Source organism: Dermacentor variabilis, chromosome 9, assembly GCF_050947875.1.
Source record: "Dermacentor variabilis isolate Ectoservices chromosome 9, ASM5094787v1, whole genome shotgun sequence".
Classification (NCBI taxonomy): domain Eukaryota; kingdom Metazoa; phylum Arthropoda; class Arachnida; order Ixodida; family Ixodidae; genus Dermacentor; species Dermacentor variabilis.
Genome location: NC_134576.1, coordinates 136,795,579 through 136,813,983, shown reverse-complemented (window position 1 = coordinate 136,813,983; position 18,405 = coordinate 136,795,579). Strand labels below are relative to the sequence as shown.

At 47.2% G+C, this 18,405-nt stretch overlaps 2 protein-coding genes across 2 annotated transcripts in view; one reads left to right on the top strand and one right to left on the bottom strand.

Moving 5' to 3' along the window:
- Nucleotides 1–6,151, bottom strand: part of LOC142557637 (adenosylhomocysteinase-like 1) — a 271,459-nt gene extending 265,308 nt beyond the window's left edge. Inside the window, exon 1 of the mRNA XM_075669613.1 lies at nt 5,790–6,151. Coding sequence (XP_075525728.1) covers nt 5,790–5,918 — 129 coding nt within the window. The 5' untranslated portion in view covers nt 5,919–6,151. The remainder of the gene's footprint in view (nt 1–5,789) is intronic.
- Nucleotides 6,152–7,485: 1,334 nt separating this feature from the next.
- LOC142557636 (uncharacterized) lies at nt 7,486–14,142 on the top strand. Its single transcript, XM_075669610.1, has 2 exons — nt 7,486–9,205; nt 12,085–14,142. The coding sequence occupies exons 1-2, from the start codon at nt 8,146–8,148 to the stop codon at nt 13,491–13,493; spliced, it is 2,469 nt and encodes an 822-aa protein (XP_075525725.1). The 5' UTR covers nt 7,486–8,145; the 3' UTR covers nt 13,494–14,142.
- Nucleotides 14,143–18,405: the final 4,263 nt, after the last annotated feature.

Genomic DNA, 18,405 nt, shown 5'->3' with positions numbered 1-18,405 from the left:
GAAACTCCTTCAAGTCCAACAGGCATTCGTGATACAGCATCAAAGGAAGCCTTACAAAAAAAAAAAAAAAAAAATTCACCGTTTCCTTTTACTAGCACATCCTATATATCACACAGGGGCTTACCCTGAACTAAGCAAATCAAATTCGAGGTGAATAAAACATCAGGTTTCGAATGACGGCTTCTGCTCTTACTCTCACTGCGTGTGCCACCCACGAGGCTGGCGGGAAAAAAAAGGATAAAAAAGAAAGAAAAACAAACACTGCTTTCCTTTTCGCCTCCAACGAAGGTGCCACGGTATTTTCGCACTCGTGCTGTATTGGCACACGTGGCGTGCTTCGCTGCATACTTGCGCATGCGCACTCACAGATACGTAACAAAGCAGTAAGGTGTGGCTTCGGGTGAGCTCGTTTTGCGTTATTACAGTCAGCACCGCAACGGTACGACGCACGAAAAACAAGGCGAAGACAGGCGGTGACTTCCAACTGCCTTTCATTAGCAATGAAGCTCATTCTTGTATGCATGCCTCGTGCGCTGACGTCACGCTAAAGAGACAAGTCGGCAAGTGTTTCTTGTTCCTTCTCGCTGACTCGCTTCTTTGTGCGCGATGTCAGCCTGTGATGCATGCATATAAATATGAATTTGATTGCCAATAAAAGGTAGTTGGAAGTCAGCGCCTGTATTGGTCTTTTTTTTTTTTTGTCTCGTGTCCCGTTATGCACTCCTAGCAATAGCGTTACAAAACGGTTCCCGGCATCGTAATCATCAATCTACTTTCATTGCAGCGATCTCCAATCAGCCCTGTCCGGCGTCAGCTGACTCCGTCCAATATGCATGCAAATTCCACGATCTTTCTTATCACAGGCATCACACCGCCCAGTCCTCTGCCATTCTCGACAGCGTTCCCCTTCGCTTGGCACCACTTTGCAACAAGCGCTCCGTGTACTTTGTGAGTGCGCTGCAATGTCACATGACCTGTCCAACTCCATTTCTTTCACCGCATACATTCTGCAACTCAAACAGACCACCGGTACACTCTGTGCAAGTAATGCAACGTAATGTAAGGCACTCTACGCTGTCCATCCAAATCCACTTCTGCTTTGCCTAATTGCCAATGGCGAAAAAAAAAGCGTTTCTAGCCAATGACCAGCCAAAAGTAATTATCTGACTATGAGAACCCATGCAGGTTCCTTGCTCACAATGCAATAGACATAACGTAGTCGTCACCTGAAGTCTCACTTGCACCTTATGCTTCACTTGCGCCTCGCTTTGTGTTTTGTCTAATATGCCACCTGACCGGACGAGTTTCTCGTAGAACTCTTGACTACATGTAGCCTCGTATATGAACAGCACTCGCGTAATTAATAGGCAATTAAACCCTCAATTTCGAAAGCAAATATACAAAAGAAATTAATTTATTTCGCTCGCCCCCGCATACAGTACCGCGCCTCCGGGGTTATGGCGTTCTGCGGCCGAGCAAAAGGTCGTAGGTTCGACTAACGGCCACATTCTGAAGGGAACGCTAAGCAAACACACTCTCCCTATTTAGGTGCAAATTGATGAACCACACGCTGTTTAATTTCAGATTAATCAGGAGTCCTCTGCTCAGACATTCCTGATAGCTCACTGTGCAGTTATGAGAAGTTAAACACAATTAATCATAATTAAATTTTACCCTTACGTGGGCGCACTCGAATAAAGCGACAAGCACAACTTAGATTCATCGAGATGCAGCCGTGCATCTATACTTATACCAATACATCCAAGAGTCTACACGATATATGTAGTTCCAATCTGTGAAGGCTAAGCGCGCTAACTTATTGAAAATCTAAATCTCTTGTAAAAAAAAAAAAAGGAAACAACCGCAATTCGACATTTCACGCAATGTACTGAAATAATTTACCGTGACTGCAGAAAGTGCTTGGAGGCACAGGGATAATGAAATATAAATGTTTATTTCATCAGAAAAGGAAATCCACACACAGTAAGGGGTGAAAGACGCACCTGGATCCATAGCCACTGTCCGTAGTTGCTTATCCATAGAAAATATGATTTATGCAAAGTAATCCGTTGAAGAATACATATATATTTGTATGCACATACTTCAGGTACACGAAAGCTTGCTAATAATGTTACATATGGCATATTGTGCAAACAGAAAGTACGCTTTCAAGCAAGGTACAAACTTCGTCGATGGCAATGTGTTCCCAGTAAATAATTCTAGATTTGGCCGCCGGTGAAGGAGATCATGCATTCGGCGACCACAGTAACAAACTCCCGGTAAGCTGAGCTTCTTCCGATGAGCTCTGTCGTGTCAGATGAAGGTAACAACGAAAGACGAACAACGAAAAACCGAATGCTTGTTTTTAAGTATCTTGTGCATTAAAATACCAATTTTAATGCCGCTAACCGAATCGAACGGCACGATGACGTTCAGCGTATTAATGGCGCGAACGGCGCGTTCCTAGGTGCGCCACCACCCGATGGGGGCGAGCACCCACCCGATAAGGAAAAAAAAAAGTTACAGCACCCAGATGCCTCGTAGCGTTACACAATTAAGCCAACCGATAAGCGCTCCCCTGCAGCTTATCTCAGCAAGTCCGCCGGGAGGCTATCGTTTGTCTATACGACGATCATCAGACGATTCCAGCCTAACTATATTCAGAGATCAGGAAATATTCGCTACTCTATTCAATACTCGATGGCACTTTTTTTTCTTGAATACAGTCGACCTTCATTCAAAAGTGACACGAAAATACCTTCCTTATATCTGATATTCGTTATAAGCATGCATTCATTAAATACGCTTACATTGGCGGGATAAATTTTTATATTTACTTCGTTATGTTCAGGTTCGCGATACCGACATATTCAATTTGAATCACCACTCGTACACCCATATTTAGGACGTCACCGTAGCGCAACCACACACACACACACACAGAAGGCGAGAAATCACTACCCAACGTGCTTTTCTACACTCTACTGTTTGTGCTGCGACGTGAATTCGACTGAGGCTGTCTGTGATGCGTCAGCTACTTACCACAGCAATGGCTCGAACGTCGACAGCTCACACGTTTTAATAAATGCAGGAAGCTTACGTGCGCGTACATTTATTTATATTTTCTTGAACGCAAAAAAAGGGGCTGTTCTTTTTTATGTAGATACTGTCGAAATTCGAGGGCTATACTCAAGAAAACAGGGTATGCGGTATAGAGGTCTGCTTACGGCCCGACAGAATCCGAACAGAAGGTAGCCGTTATTTGAAGGCCACTGAATCGGCGTTTTACTATCAGAACAATAAAAAAAAAATGGTGTGTGCGCGTTGTGATGAGAAGCTCTTTGGAGCAATATAAACACAGCAACTAAACACGCTGGCTCTCGAAACACGAATGTTAAGAGACCCACTGCGTGCAACAGGTTTCACTTTAGAGAGCTTTACGAATATGCCCAAGCGTCTTTCGAGCACCAAAAATTCCACGCCCTCCTGTGTTCTACGCTCAGCGGATTGAGTCTCCTACACTTATAAAGAAGTTTGCACCCTTTGGAGCTTATCTTTCCCACAATAATAGTCGCCTTTCTCTCTAACCGCTGCGCGCCCGTTCCACGCCGTGAACGACATACGTGCCATCGTCGTGGCATAGTATTCTTCGCAGGAAGGTAGCGAGCGCAGAGTTTTCAAGAAAGGAAGCGTAGACAAGGCAGATGGCGATTATCGTTGCGGTGGTGACGAAATTTATTGACAGAGGGAAGGGGGGGGGGGGGCGAGGTGGCTGAGGGATCGGGCTCAAGTAAGGCCCTGGGCCTGCTTGGCCTTCTTTGCCCAGTTCAAGCTGTCGGTCGACGTCCCCGGGCCTGAGCCACACTCTTAAATGTACACCCTTTGAGTTGTATCTTGCCACATAACAATTATCGCCGTCTGGCTTGCGTTTCCTTTCTTGAAAACGCTGCGCTCCTTACTTTCCTGTTGAGAATGCTCTGTCATGCTGATAACGCGCATGCCGTTCGTGACTTGGAAGCACCGGGCCCGCAGCGTTAAAGGAAATGGGGACAAGACGGATGACGATTATTGTTGTGTGGCAAGATACGACCCAAAGGGTGTAATTTTGCTTAAGAGTGCAGGAGGTCGGAACAAAATATACCCTAAAGGGTGTAACGTTGGGTCCGCCATTTCTCAAACTCCCTTTTCACTCCGCTTGGAATGCGCTTTCAAACGAAGCTTAGCTCACAGAGCATGGGTTACTTATTCGGAAGCATCACTATTTCCGGCCAGAAATGTTTTGCTGCGTCACGTGCTTCCCTAGAACCCTTTCGGATACCGGACGAGCGCTTCTGGAACCTCTGCCATCCTTGTCAGGGGAAACGATGCACTTACACATGGTTTACATAATAAATAAATGTTGTCATTTATTTACAGCGTAAGCTAAGTTGCTGCATCGTCTAATACTCTACTGCCTTTCCTCCGTATGCCAGGATATTTTTTTGTTGTGACAAGAACAAGGAAAGTGCATAACGTGAGCTTGTGCCAAGCTCCGGTACCCATCGGCGCGCATTTTAAACGTGCGCTGCGCAACAGCCTCGGGCATTTACTGCCTTCGAAGAATTTTTCACAACGAGACAAAACCGACGATCGTCAATCTGCAATAAAAACGCGCACAAAATGAAAACAATCTCGTAGACAAAACATCAATAAAGCGCTTGATGCGCCCACATTTTCCACACGCCTATCATTCCAGACACACAGAAAAAGAAGAGGGAAAACCACGCAGACGAACCAACAGCGCGTACCCGGTGCAGCTAATTCGACACATCCCACTGTCGTAACATGTCGCACGCGCCGGTAAGTCAAACTTAAAAGCTAAAGCTTACATGGCGCAAGAGACGGTGTAGAAATAGAAAGCGCAAGAAGCGGGCAGTTTCGGCATAGCCTTTATTGAGTCTGTCACAAGGTGTCGCAACGTCGCCTGCTGTCGGTGAAATACCCTGCACCCAAACCGACGCGCACAAGCCGCTCGCTCGCGGGAAAAAAATATTTAAGAAAATCTCCCATGTCTCCGTTACTTAATAATGCTTTGATTTTCTTCCTATCTATGACCACCTCCTTCTTCCACACTCCTTTCGCACCATTCGAGGAGTCTGCGTGCTCTCTCTCTCTTGCGCACGCACGCGCACACACACACACACACACACGGGTGTACTCGGTTTCAAAGCGGCCGCGACAGACGGCGCCGTGCGAGACAACACCCGCACACACTGACGTGCTCGGTTTCAAAGTGACCGCAATCAGACAGCAGATGCAATGCAATACACGCTGCCGCGAAGGCGCGTCGAATGGCTCATGGGAACGGCGGCCACGGCGACACCCCGTGTAGTACGCAAGACCATGTAATACTGAAAACCACCACGCACCGGGCAGGCGCCCAGGCACAAAAGTTCATGAAGATCGTGGGCGCCAGCCACGCTAACGGCGGTTGTCATTCATACTGCACGACGGCTTTGACGCATCGCTACGTTGCACGTATCGAAAACGAGGGGGAGACCGAGGCGAAACCACACTGCCGCCCGTCAACGGAACGCGGGTCGAAGGGGTCGCTCGCCCAGAAACCCAGGCACTGTGAACATCTGAGACGGCGAAAGGCAAACGCAAACGCACAACACACGCGCACACACACACATTGCCGAGGATCAGCGAGCGAGCGGCGTGCAAGGCTGTTTCACGTCGGCGCGCACGTTGTCCGAGTTTCCAACCCTCTCCGAGCAACGATCCGTCGCGGACCGACGGTTGCTTACCCTGAGTTTGCCCGAACCGTCGATGGCCTTACGGTCCCTGACGTAGGGTGAGCCAGCCTGCTTGGAAATCAGGCCGGCCGAATCTTGGAGCTCCACTTCGAAGCGAGTTGACTCCACAACGTCGGCCATGTTGCGTCGGTTTTGCTCCTCCAGACAGTCCGGTCGGCCGGCCAAATAACGGATGCCCCTGGCACACACGGAACTACGGTCACACGGTGGAGAAAGTGCGAGTTTCGAGCTTAAAGGTTAACGACCGCTTCTGGGGTCCTCACTGGCCTGGTCAAAGCTCGGAACGTCCACCATCGCACTCCGACAACGACCGGTGCTCCGCAAAATGCGCTCGCCTCCGACGCGACGTAAAGGAGAAATAGAAAAAAGGTAGGTCTGCCCCTCTCTCGCTCGCTCATTTCTCCCTCCGTCTCGCACGCCACGCCTCCTCGCCCCTTCCCAAACCTCCTCACCCGCACCGCCACTTTCTCTCCCCGAACTAAGAAACCGCTGCCGTCGCGTGTGTGTGCGTGCGTTGTTTGCTGGCCTGCTTGAAATTAGCATGCAGTAGAAGAGAAACACTCGAAAAATTTGCAGCCGGAACTCACCTTACGCGCACCGTTAACAGCTGGGAACGCGAGAAAGGTGCTGACGGCTGTCGAGTAGCCGACAGCCGTTTTCAAACTTGGGCGAGCGGCGATAATGCCCTTTGTTCGGGCCTGAGCGTCACTTCACCATCTGCAACGGTTCGGATGTGTTGCCCCCGAAGGTGTCAGCGGTAAGTACTTCGCACTTCCTGCGACTCGAGCTTAGCTGGATATTATCTCGAGTTGTTGCGGTGTCTATTAAGCTCAAAACAAGCAGAGTGGCGCTTAGCGCATGCTTGTTTTAAAACGCCGGCAAGTTTGTGATCCGCCATTAATACCCATAGCATAGTCAAGAGAGCTTGTGTTTGCATCTCATAGCGGCTCACCTGATGCGCTCAGTTGTTGTTAAAGTCCCAGTTCCTGTAACGTGGACGTTGTAGTTAGTTAATGGGAGTTTTCGTACTTGTCAGTCGAAGTAGTTTGTTTTGCAGTAAACGTCATTAAGTCTGTAAAACGAACATTTGGACACACCTGACCACTTCGACTGACAGCCCTTCATAACGAGACAAAATAAAAGAAAGACGTGCTATGGCGCGTCACAGAAGGTCACTTGTGACATAAAGAAAACACAAAAGTGAAGGCAAAATTTTATCGCTTCAATATCCACTTCAAAACCACCGTCCACGGGCGACGAAGTTGTGCTTGGCCGCTTAGCGTTCGGCGTTCCGAAGCTTTTTGTTTTGGAGACGTCGTTTATTGTGCTTGCGTTCGCTAATATCCGCATTTTGTGGTGTCTGGTTGAGTGGACTTAAGTTGATATATCTTAAAGTTAGTGAATAAAACGTGATCTCATGCGTCCTGTACGGCTTCTTGTAACCATGGCAACATCATCAGTTTCCTGCTGCTTGGCTTCCTTGCTGTCAAGTGGCATCAGTAAACTTCCTCGGTGGGATCAGTTGGGCGATTTCGTTGAGTATTTTGCAAATTCGCTTTGCCCTGTATAAGCTGTCTCTTTTTGTTGTTGTATTTCGTTTAAGTTTTTTACTGTGTGGACGTAATTCACTACGAGTATTGACCGTGTGCTTCCGTCAGATGTCGCGCTGCGGTCAAGACTCCAAAAGACTCCTACTCGCCCCTAAGCCTAATAGTCGTGCGAGCAAGAAGCGTTGGATACCCCAATGTACCGCCGTCACCAGCACCTCCACCCGTTTTATTTTTGTTTTGTTCTGTCGGTAAGGCTGCAAGCTTCGATTCTGTTCACTGATACATTACTTTCAGCGATCTGTTTTTATAGTCGTGCGTCACGCCGCAAAATGATGGCTCGCGCTCGCTAGGCAAATCCATTATCACACCGATGGTGTCGTCAAAACAGTGCCGACGTCGCGATTTCCACCTCTGCCAGCGCTGTGCGATAGAGCGCCAGTCAACTTAAGCTTGCGAAACTTGTATAGTTTTCTTTTACATTCGTTTTCAGTCCATGTTAGTGCGGTACAGTTATTGCTTATGATCATTTGGTTTCGACTTCCGAGTCTTGTTCACTAAGCAGAGACGTCATTTGGGTTTGTGGCTTTCGTTGCGCTTGCTCATCACTTCAACCCTCCCGCATTCCTGGTTCGCTTCGATGGCAGTCGCTACAAGAAGCGTGCGAGTTCGTTCCAGCGCAATATGAGACCGACGCGTGCGGCACTCGGCTTGGGTCGTCCCCCCATCTCACGCCACTGACAGTGATCGAACATCGCCCGCATGACGTGGAACGGTCTAAGTTTCTAGAGCAGGGTCAAATGGCTCCTCGCGCGGGCTTTGCCAGTGGCAGTGTTATGAACTTTGCCGAAAACGCTCACTGCAGCTACGTAATGCACAAACTTAGGCAGCAGCAAGAGAGAGGGCGCTTTTGCGACATTGTGCTGCACGTGGAAGGCCGCCAGTATCGGGCACACCGCAGCGTGCTGGCTGCCAGCAGCCCTTACTTTGACTCGATCCTGCGAATGCAAAAGGTGGCAGTGGAGCACCTCAGCATCTCCTGCCATAACCAAGCCGCCTTCCAATCATTCCTTCGGTACATGTACTCTGGCTGTGTCAGCGTTCACCGGGGAAATGTTGCAGAGCTCCTGCAGCTGTCGAACCACTTCCTCATCTTCAAGCTCAAGAACTACTGTGCTGAGTACTTGGAGCACAACCTCAATCTGGCCAACTGCCTCGCTGTCAGGGAGATGGCAGAAGCCAACAATGTTCCTACATTGCTCAAGGCCGTAGCAAGTTTTGTAAGCGAGAATGTGGAAGATGTCCTCAGCGACCCAAGGCTACTGCGGCTTGACAAGGAGCGGTTCGTGGCCTTCATCTCTGATCGAAGGCTATGTCTACCACAGGGCGCACCACTGCTGAACGTAGTGACACGCTGGGTCTCGCACGACCTGGAAGAGCGAGAAGGTTGGCTCCGTCTCCTGCTCACATTTGTTGACTGGGCCGCCGTCGACCAGAACACACTTTCTCAGTGTCTAAGCCGTGACCCTGTGTTTAAGCTCAGTCGCCGGTGCCTCCATTTTCTCCTCGAGACATTAGACAGTAACATGGTGGAGGCACCCAAGTGCAGTAGTGCAGACAAGCGGGAACAGCTGCGGCTGGAGTTCTCGCACCCGCCAGAGAGCGACATGGAGAGTTTTATGAACCTTGCCGTCTCTGCAGCCATCGAAGCTCTGTGCGCGGAGATGTCGGGGGAGGCACGGGGCTCGCCTGGCGCTGTGAGGTCGGCAGCAGAGGACGACGACGACGAGACGCTGTCGTCAGATGACTGTGGCGAGCTGCTGGACGAAGATGACGGCAGTGAAAGTGTGCTGGGGATGGGTAAGTAATTCCTGTGCTACACAACTGAGGTTGCCTATGTTCTTTAATCAGTTTTAGCTCTGCTTAAATTTAAGCCTGACTTAATGCCAGTGCAGTGAGTGCCTCACTGTAGAATTGGGCGTTTTCATCACATGGCTTCTTTTGCCCCTTATGCGAGTGCACCTAACAACTGCAGAGCACTGGTGTGTCATGCTGTACTTTCAGTGACCATTAAAAGCTATAGTGATTAAAATTGTTTGATTCCTGCTTGCAAATGGAAGATCACCACTATCAACTGCATGAAAGTATTTGCCCTGCAATTTAGGGACAGTCACCTACGTCTGGATGTGGCTGCAACTCCTATTCACCCCATAATGGAGCTTGGCGACTTCTGTGACATTAGCATCCAGTTTTCATTAAAAACTGCATGTCTGTTAAAGCATCCCACTGGCATGTTTGATTCCTTCCGTTGTGCCACCATTATGCCTAAAGAAACTTCTTGGCGAGTTGGTGCTTAGACTTCCTGTGCATTCTTGTTTTGTCACATGGTTTAGTATGTGAAAAAAGGGTATAGAAGGGATAATTAAGGCACTGTCTCTCCTTTGTTATTTTTTCACATAACAAACCATGCCCAAAAACGAGTATGTACAGCAAAATATTGTACTCTTCTAGACAGTTTGCTGAGCTAAAGGGAGCACCAGCACATTTGCTAGGCTCTATGCTAGTGCGCTGTTTGATCATGCCTTTGTGATCATGGATTCTACTTGTGAGCCAAGCCACACAAGTAGAAGTAGCTGCTGGTAATTTTTCAAAGATGTTCTTGCATTACAGTTGATTGCAAATTTATTGCTGCATAGATGCAAGTGCAATGCAACCACACAAAACTTCCCATGCTTCAGCTGTGGTAACATGTAATTCTGAAGTTTTTCGACAGTCTGTGTGGCATTAGTTTTTTCCTTTTGTCCTGCTTTTGTTCATTATATACTGGGATCTACAGTATCGCTTCACAAAAATTGCGCTGATCTCCCTTATCTCTCTGTCTGCGGCCAGGCAACTTTACACATGCAGTGAAGCTTGTACACCGAGAATTAGTGCAGTAGCATTCATGAGATATACTATTTGACACTGCCTATGCATATTCAGAGCATACGCAGGCAATTTTCTGGGCCTATTTGTTAAACTTGTAACAAGGTGTCCTTGCTAAGGGCAGCAAACTGAGCAATGTCAAGTGCTGAGCAATCCTTGGTATGCATGATCTCTGGTCTAGAGTCAATTCACAGTACAGAGCCTTGAGCCATTGTCTCGATTTTAAGTTCAAGTAGCAGCTGCGCTGTACATCATCGCAAATCAGGCAGAGGCGTGGCTTCATTGTAGAATTGCCGCTGCCTTATACAGCAATACCTTGTTATAATAAAATCGCATCCGGGATGGAAATCTCTTTGTTATAGCCTATGTTTGTTGTAAGCACACATGCTGGTACAAGCAAAATATATGTAAGTTCTAAATTTTGCTCTTTATATTCCGTAATTTGTTATATTGAGGTTCATCTTTATTATAACTTCACAGGTCATTAAGGGGTCCTTAACCACTTGCAATGCAAGTGTTTCTTGCATATTGTTTTTACAAGGCAATCATTAGTGAACATCTTCTGAGCAAGGATTTTTTGGAACAGGCAAATTGTAGATTTTAAGGCAACTTAAAGTAACCGAGCACAGTAGCTCAGCTCCTGCAGCTGCTGGCCAGTGAATACATTCTGAGCGATGCCAGCCTATGTGTATGCTCACATCAGCAGACCTCCCTTTCTCTCTCCTTCACATGGTTTGCCATATGCACTCGCCATTGCTGACGGCAGAGTTCCTGCCATTGGTGTTCTCATAATGGTGAGCTAGTCAGAACGTAGATTATCTACATGCCATGAAATTGCAGTTTCCTTCAATTTGGCTTTTTAAAGGGGCACCATAGGAAAATATTAAGTCAAGCTAGATTGAAAGATTAGGCTTCTGTAGTAATGAATTCGTCATTCGCAGTGAGAACAAAGCTGTAAGCGAGAAAATGGAAAGTCACTGTAGTGCCACCTATTTGAACTATAACCCCTCGGGTGGCACTGACCGTTTCATAGAGAGCAGTAAGTAGGGGGTTCGCGTGAAGATAATGCCAGTCATCCATTTTGGCACAGGCAATTCAAATTCAGGGGCAGCAGGATCTTTTGTGGCAATTTTCTATGGGACAAAATCATCTACTGGACACAGAAAATGGTGATAGGCATCTAGGCAAACAGTGTACCAATCTAACTCTGCTTAATATTTTCCTTTAGTGTCCCTTTAAGGAGAGAGAGATGCTAGTGTCAGACTGTGCACTTTTGTTTTCTTCCACTACTTTACTAGCGCAGTCAAGACGGCATTTGACCAGTTGTATTTCTTCCTTACACAATTTTCGGTCTGTTAATAGGGTTAGCAGAATGGTGCATGGCTAGCTATAGGAATGGTGGCATGGCTGGCTATATATAGAACAGGCAACTTAATTGTTTATGCACAGACATACGTCATAAACTCACACGAAGCGCGATTTATGAATAATTGTGTAAAGCAGCAATTATTGATGACACACCCGACTGTCGCACGAAGCTACAAAAATACCCATTCAGATTTCTTTTTCTGAGAAATGCATAAGGATTCCCTCTGTAGCTTCATGCTACAGTCTGGGGGACGGCACTTGTACAGTAGGATGGATGACAATTTTCTCTTTCATAAACTTTCGTACACCTTACAAGCTTCCACAGAACGAATAATCAGCAATTGTTTCATTCTTTACAATGTTGATGTAATGTACTTCTGCACATGCATGTTTCCTGTTTTGTTCTTACTATACTCCCCCCCCCCCCCTTTTTTTTTTCACTGCAGGTGAGGACGTTGTGCATCTTCACCAACAGCAGGCAGCTGTTGAGGATGAGAACAGCACAGAAGGTGAGAGTGACGAAAAACATCACATACTGCGGAATCTGTTAGTTGGGAATGCAGAGGCAGAAGGCGTGAAGACCTCGGAGCCTGAAGCCACTACAGACGACTCGAGCAATGGACAAACGGGAAAGATACCATCCTCCGTTTGGAAAGAAGGTGTCAAGTGTGAGCACTGCAGCTATGTTAGCTATGGCGCTGCAAGGCTGGAGCAGCACATCGCCAAGGCACATGGCAAAGGTAAAACATATGACTGCCCCCTGTGCACGTTTACGTGCAAGTGGAACCGCGAGTACTACACCCACATGAAGAACCACTTCAGCAGCGACGGCCAGGGGCCCTTCCAGTGCGACTCTTGTTCGTACAAGTGTGAGAGGATACAGCTGTTGCTCCTGCACCGCATGAGGCACACAGACGAGCGGCCGTACCAGTGCGGTGCATGTGACTACCGGTGCCGGCAGAAGACCAACCTCGTGGCCCATATGCGCTGTCACACTGGTGAACGTCCGTTTGTGTGCGACTTGTGTGGGCGTGCCTTTGCACTGAAGTGCACCTTGGAACAGCACCTGCAGAGCCACCGCAATGACCGGCCTTACCTCTGTGACGTCTGTGGCTTCACTGCCAAGTACCAATCTCACCTGCTGTCCCACCGTCGGCTGCACACCGGAAATGTCTTCCGCTGCCAGTTTGCAGGATGCACATATGTTTCTCCAAAACGCAGCCAACTGGAAGCCCACACACGGACCCACACAGCGGTGCGGTCGCATGTGTGTGCTGTGTGTGGCCGTGCCTTCATCGAGCGCAGCCACCTGGTTCGGCATGAGAGGATACACCTCGATGACAAGCCGTTCAAGTGCCTTGAGTGTGACTACACTAGCTCACGCCGAGACAAGCTTAAAGAGCACCACGAGAAGCATCACGGTGAAAATGCCACTGCCAAGGCACCCTACAGACCACGTAAGACGTCTAGTAATGTGGGGCAGATGTTAGTCGACTCAGCACAGCTGAACCTCGATGACCCCTACGTGTCAACAGACTCGCAGCTAGATTCAATGGATCCTGAAAACCGCTATCTCGTAGTTCAGATGCAGGCATCGGGACTCTCACTGTCGCAGGTCCAGGCACTTCAGTCACACTCCAGCCTGGACGACTCGTCTAGTATGATGTTTGTGGACCAGCAGAGTTCACTCCTTGATGCACAGCTGGGGGACCTTGGTGTAGACAATACTGAGGAAATCTTGTCGGTAGCATTGAATGAACCTCTGAACTCCTCCTCTGAAATCAGTGCCGCCTCCTCAGAACTCGGTAACGTCAATTCGTTAATGCGTTCTTTTAATTTAATTTATGAAAACTGAAACAAACTGGTCATAAGTCATTGGGTTGTTTCATGCAAGTGTGCTGCATGCAGACATGGCTCTTTTCCTGTCTAGTGCTTGTAATTAACGTCAGTCTTGGGTAGCATTCGAGTGAGAGATGTGTAATGTGTGTGTTTGTGTGCATTCTTTATCATGTTTGCAAGGTTCACAGCATGAGTTTGAGAAGTGTGAATATATACTTTCATTTTACACATGTACTAGTTACTGTAAAAGGCAGCGACATTCACTATGACAGCTTTAATATAAAGCAGCCTGTTTTTCATGTGCCAAGAGATAGTGAGTGGTTAGTGTACACCAGTATAGCTTGTGGAGCCAGCAACCTCGTATAGTTTCCGCAGTTATGCTTGGCACCATAGGCTTTCCAAGGATTGCGAGTCGACTACAGTGCTTTGATAAATCCAGTGATGCTAGTCCCAACTCTCACCCCCATTTTTGCAAACACACCTTGACCTCTTCCTCCTCGACTTTGCTGAAGAGAGAGCAGTACTGCATCTGTAGATGTCTAGCCTAGAACCCTTCTGTGCACAATCAGTGTCGCATCTTCAGCAGCATGTGATCTGCTTCAGTTGTGACCATCCTGTATTGTGGGCCATGTGTCTAGGAGCAACAAAGCATCACTTTTATTGTATTTAGAGTCTGTGACATGAGTTGCGATTGCTTCCTTGATGTCACTCCACCAGATAGCATGGGTGGATGACCTGCAAGTAACTGCTCAGAGAAACATAATTGAGTTGCAGGTACTGCAATTGGCGATGGGTCAAGAATGCGAAAGAGGCTCCTCCCAAATGTGCTCGATGCACCTGCCCATCACACCTCTGCACTTCAGGACCTTGTGTGCATACTGATACCACTGGAGCATTGTCCCTACTATTGCCCTAGTTTTTTAGTAACGATGACCTTGCCAGTCACGTGCCACACATTAAGACAGCCATCACAAAGTGTGGGGGCAAACAAAGTTAGGAGCACAAAGAGTCTGTTTGAAAAGAAATTGGGAGGGGGGTGGGCTGACCTCCTGTGCAAATTGATTCTTCACGTGCCGATTGGCGTGTCGATTCCCATTTTTTAGTCCACGAGAAATATCCGTACACAACCGGTACATAACACGAGAGCATGCCAAAGTGTCACCATCCAGTGCGCACACATTTGACAAGTGTGCAAGTGTTGCACAATTTTCATCTAGATTGCTGGCCAACCTGCAACTGTGCAGCTGGGACATGGAGTAAGACATTTAGGAGGTGAAACTCCTGTCAGCGTGGGCGACCAGATAAGGTCACAATTGTTGTATGCGCCGACGGGACCGTATACAGTGGCGGCGCCATGCGGCGCGTCGTAGAAGCCGCAGCGAAATAAAATGCAGCGCCCGGGCAGGCGGCTTCGGCGCGCTCTCAACGGCGGTAATATCTTTCCAGGCCGCCAGGCGCCGCCAACACGATAACGGCTCCGCGGGCATGTGACTTTTTCTGGTCGCCGCAAACAGCGGAGTTTCCACTCCTAAATGCTTCTTGCTCCGTGAGCTGGGATAAATGGCCACGTCCACTTTGTAATTTTATGGGTTCCGGTGCGGCAGTTCTTGACCAACACTTTCAAAGCTTGTGCTTGAACCTTAATCCTCTGCTCTTACGAACTGCTAGAATAACTCTTGTTCAACTTTGCCATTAACCATAACCTCCTTCCTGCATCTTTACGATGTTTGCCCAATCTCTGAAATGCTTGGCAGCCACTGTGGTGTTGCACACTCCCTGACATTTTGCCTGCAGTTGCTAGAGCAGGACAACATTCTCGTAACTGCCAACTTTATGATGTTACTGTAAAATGCCCCATTTTTTTAAAACCCAGTTTACTGATTGTTGTATCGACAATAATTATTTAATCTTTATCTGTGTCGAGTTTGGGGCAAGATTGATTTCTCAGCCCTGTTTTTCCAGCCTCCAGCATTATTTGTACGTACCCACAGCTGCACCACCTGCTCGTTAAACCAGGCAACTCAATTTTCAGCCCCCATTACATGAAATGTCTCGAGAATAAAGTTTTTAAACATATGTATATCTGTGGCACAGGTCATCCGTGCTATGACTATACCAGGTTTGGCGTAGTAGTTCTGAAGAATCCTGCAATGTGGAGCGAAGTAATTAATGAAGGAAAAGTTAGACATCCACCCAATCGTAGCAATTGCTACAAATTGCTATGGCAAACTTTTTACCTTTGCTTCGAGCTGTTGATAAATTTGACTTCGCGCTGGCATCTGCTAGCCGCCTGGTTAGCTCAAATGTTAGAGCGGCTGCCCCGGAAAGGCGGTGGTCGCAAGTTCAGGTCCCGTACTAGGATGAATTTTTCTTCAACTGCGAGGCTTTTCTTTCGGGGAACTCGTGTAGGTTTCCTTTGTAGCAATTGCTATGCTTGGGTGGATGTCTCGTATTTCCTTTATTGGCTATACCAGGTGTCCTTTTTTTTTTTTTTAGACTATACAGAATATTAAAACTTGCCTCTGACAGCACAATCATAATCGTTTAACTGGATCAAAGATGCAGACATTACTTGCAGTAAATCGAAACGTGTAATTCACTAAAAAGAAGTTTTAACCAATTACTGTACAGCACATATTGCAATTCATAAGACATACCGAGTTGGAACTAATTATGAGGATGGCACTGGTTTTGAGATACGTGCCATCAAACTTGCAGTAAAAATGCACCATTGTTCCAGTCAATGGAACAAAAAATGTTATGCATTCAAGCAAAAAAGTAACTAGATTGCCAGTGTATTTTGTCTCGAACTTCAAGAATTAATATCTTGCGACTGGTGTCATCCTGACAATTTGTTCAAAATAAATGCATATGCCTTGTGAACCCACTGGCTACCATTTGTAGCTTGCAATATGTGCCGTAAAGCAATTAGTGAAAATGGAAGTGGCAAATTTGTAAAATTATTGATCATATATTTCAATTTTTCAAGCAAGTCATATCTGCATTCCGAGTAATCCAATACAAAGACCAGAATTATGCCACCGTGATTTTAAGAAATTTTTTATACTAGTCTAAAGAAATCTGGAGGAGCGGCGTATAGTTGGGCAGAAAGTGGACACCCTACAGTCTTGCGTCCCGGCACAGCCAACTTGACCGGCAACATTCGGCGCACTATGACTGCCGACATGACAATAGAACATGCCTATCTCACGCCGGGACGACTTGATCAGGATGCACCACGCACTATCTTGGCTATCCAATAGCACTCCGACCTTCAGTTCGGGTACACTGAGTTTGCACCTTTGCCAAAGAAAAGAAAAACACTCGTTTGCAAGCCACAATCACTGCACCATGCTAAACAAGATGCAAATTTCCGCTGCTCCTGGCATTCACGGCATGACATGTTGCCGGCCGCTGCGTGGCACATTAGATTATATGTGTGCCTTTAGTGTCGGCAGGCCACCATTCTCCACAGCATGTTGCAGGTTCACTTTTGCATGAAACTGTAGAGCAGTGGCAACATGTTCTGAATGGGTGTCTCCATAACCGCATCCCTTAAACTGCGACTAACAAAAAGTGGTGAAGTGCAAATGACAATCCTTTCTCTCTCTCACCCCCATCAAATGCCTCTGGCTGTGGTTCATAAAAGTGTAGGCCTGAGCTAAACAAGTGGAAGATTGTGTCGCAGTGCCTGTGGGGTGAACACCCACGCACTATGAAAACTGGTACTCCCAGCATAATTGCAACATTCAGTTGAAGGATGCAACAGTTTCATGTTATGTGCCCGTACATTAACAGCGGACGCAGACGGTTTCCTAGACAGGCCACTGGAGGAAATTCCGATGCTAGTATCTATGGGAGCTGCTAGTTTGACAATTCAGCCAGCATGGAGAATGATGGACAGTACATGGATTTGCCTAAACTTCGTCTTTCTGGCTATCAGCGACTTGGCAAATTGGCCAATTTATTGTGATAGCAATTATATGGACACTCCAGACGCATTTAACATTATGGCCATGATGTTACTATCAAGCCGAAAGGCAATAACTCCATCGCCATGCACTGTATGCTGTATGTGCAAGAGAAAGTGTGAGGGTGAGCCAATGATCACGGCTCAATCTCGCGTGCGCAAGGCAGGAAAGCGGGGCATTGTACTTAAGCAGCAACTGCGTATGGCGTGATTGCATGAGCTTTATCTTGAAAGCAATCTGCTGTGGCGGCAGAGTCGAGGTGGGCCGACTGCTCGTAGCTTTGCCTGAGCAGTGTTCTCGCCACTCGGTTTGTGTTGAAGCAATATGCAGCATGAAGGTCACTTCACTCGCTGCTGCTGCGGCACTCGCTCATGCCGGCGTTTTGACAATGTCTGCGGCCATTAAGTGTGCATGTTTGCATGCGCGGGCTGACACCATGCTTCTTAGTTTAGTTCGCAAGTATTAACAAGTTTATATGTCCGACAAAACTACTATCCTTACTTATTATGGCTGTCTACTAATTTGCTATTGCAATCGATGCTTCACCTTGAGAAACTGCGACTTTTTAAACAAGACATTGCAGCATAAGTGGTGCATAAAACATGGCCACGTGGCTCCAGAATCACTTTCGGTGCATGCAGTTAGCTACAGCATAGCCTTTGGGATCGGCCTGTTACCCAGAAAAAGCAATTGCTGGGGCATGGATTTGGACACCACCTATTAATTCACAATGACTATGCATGGGTGCAGGAACTTGATGCATTTGCAAAAATATGAGCACTTGGAAATTTAGAAATGTAAAGCGTAATAAACAATGCAAGAAGAACGTCTGAAACCGCAATCATGAAGATTTAACATCCATGTACTTGGACATTATTCCCATAGTAACTGAAGGTCAGCATTGTCCGAGTTCCCTCTAGTGTTTAGGGAATGTTTTGGGCACAGGGATACTCCATT

Bases quoted from the DNA above. Each gene is read 5' to 3' on its own strand.
- LOC142557636 (XM_075669610.1), top strand. From the start codon at position 8,146: ATGGCTCCTCGCGCGGGCTTTGCCAGTGGCAGTGTTATGAACTTTGCC. The intron at 9,206-12,084 runs GTAAGTAATTCC...TTTTCACTGCAG, and splicing joins TGAAAGTGTGCTGGGGATGG to GTGAGGACGTTGTGCATCTT.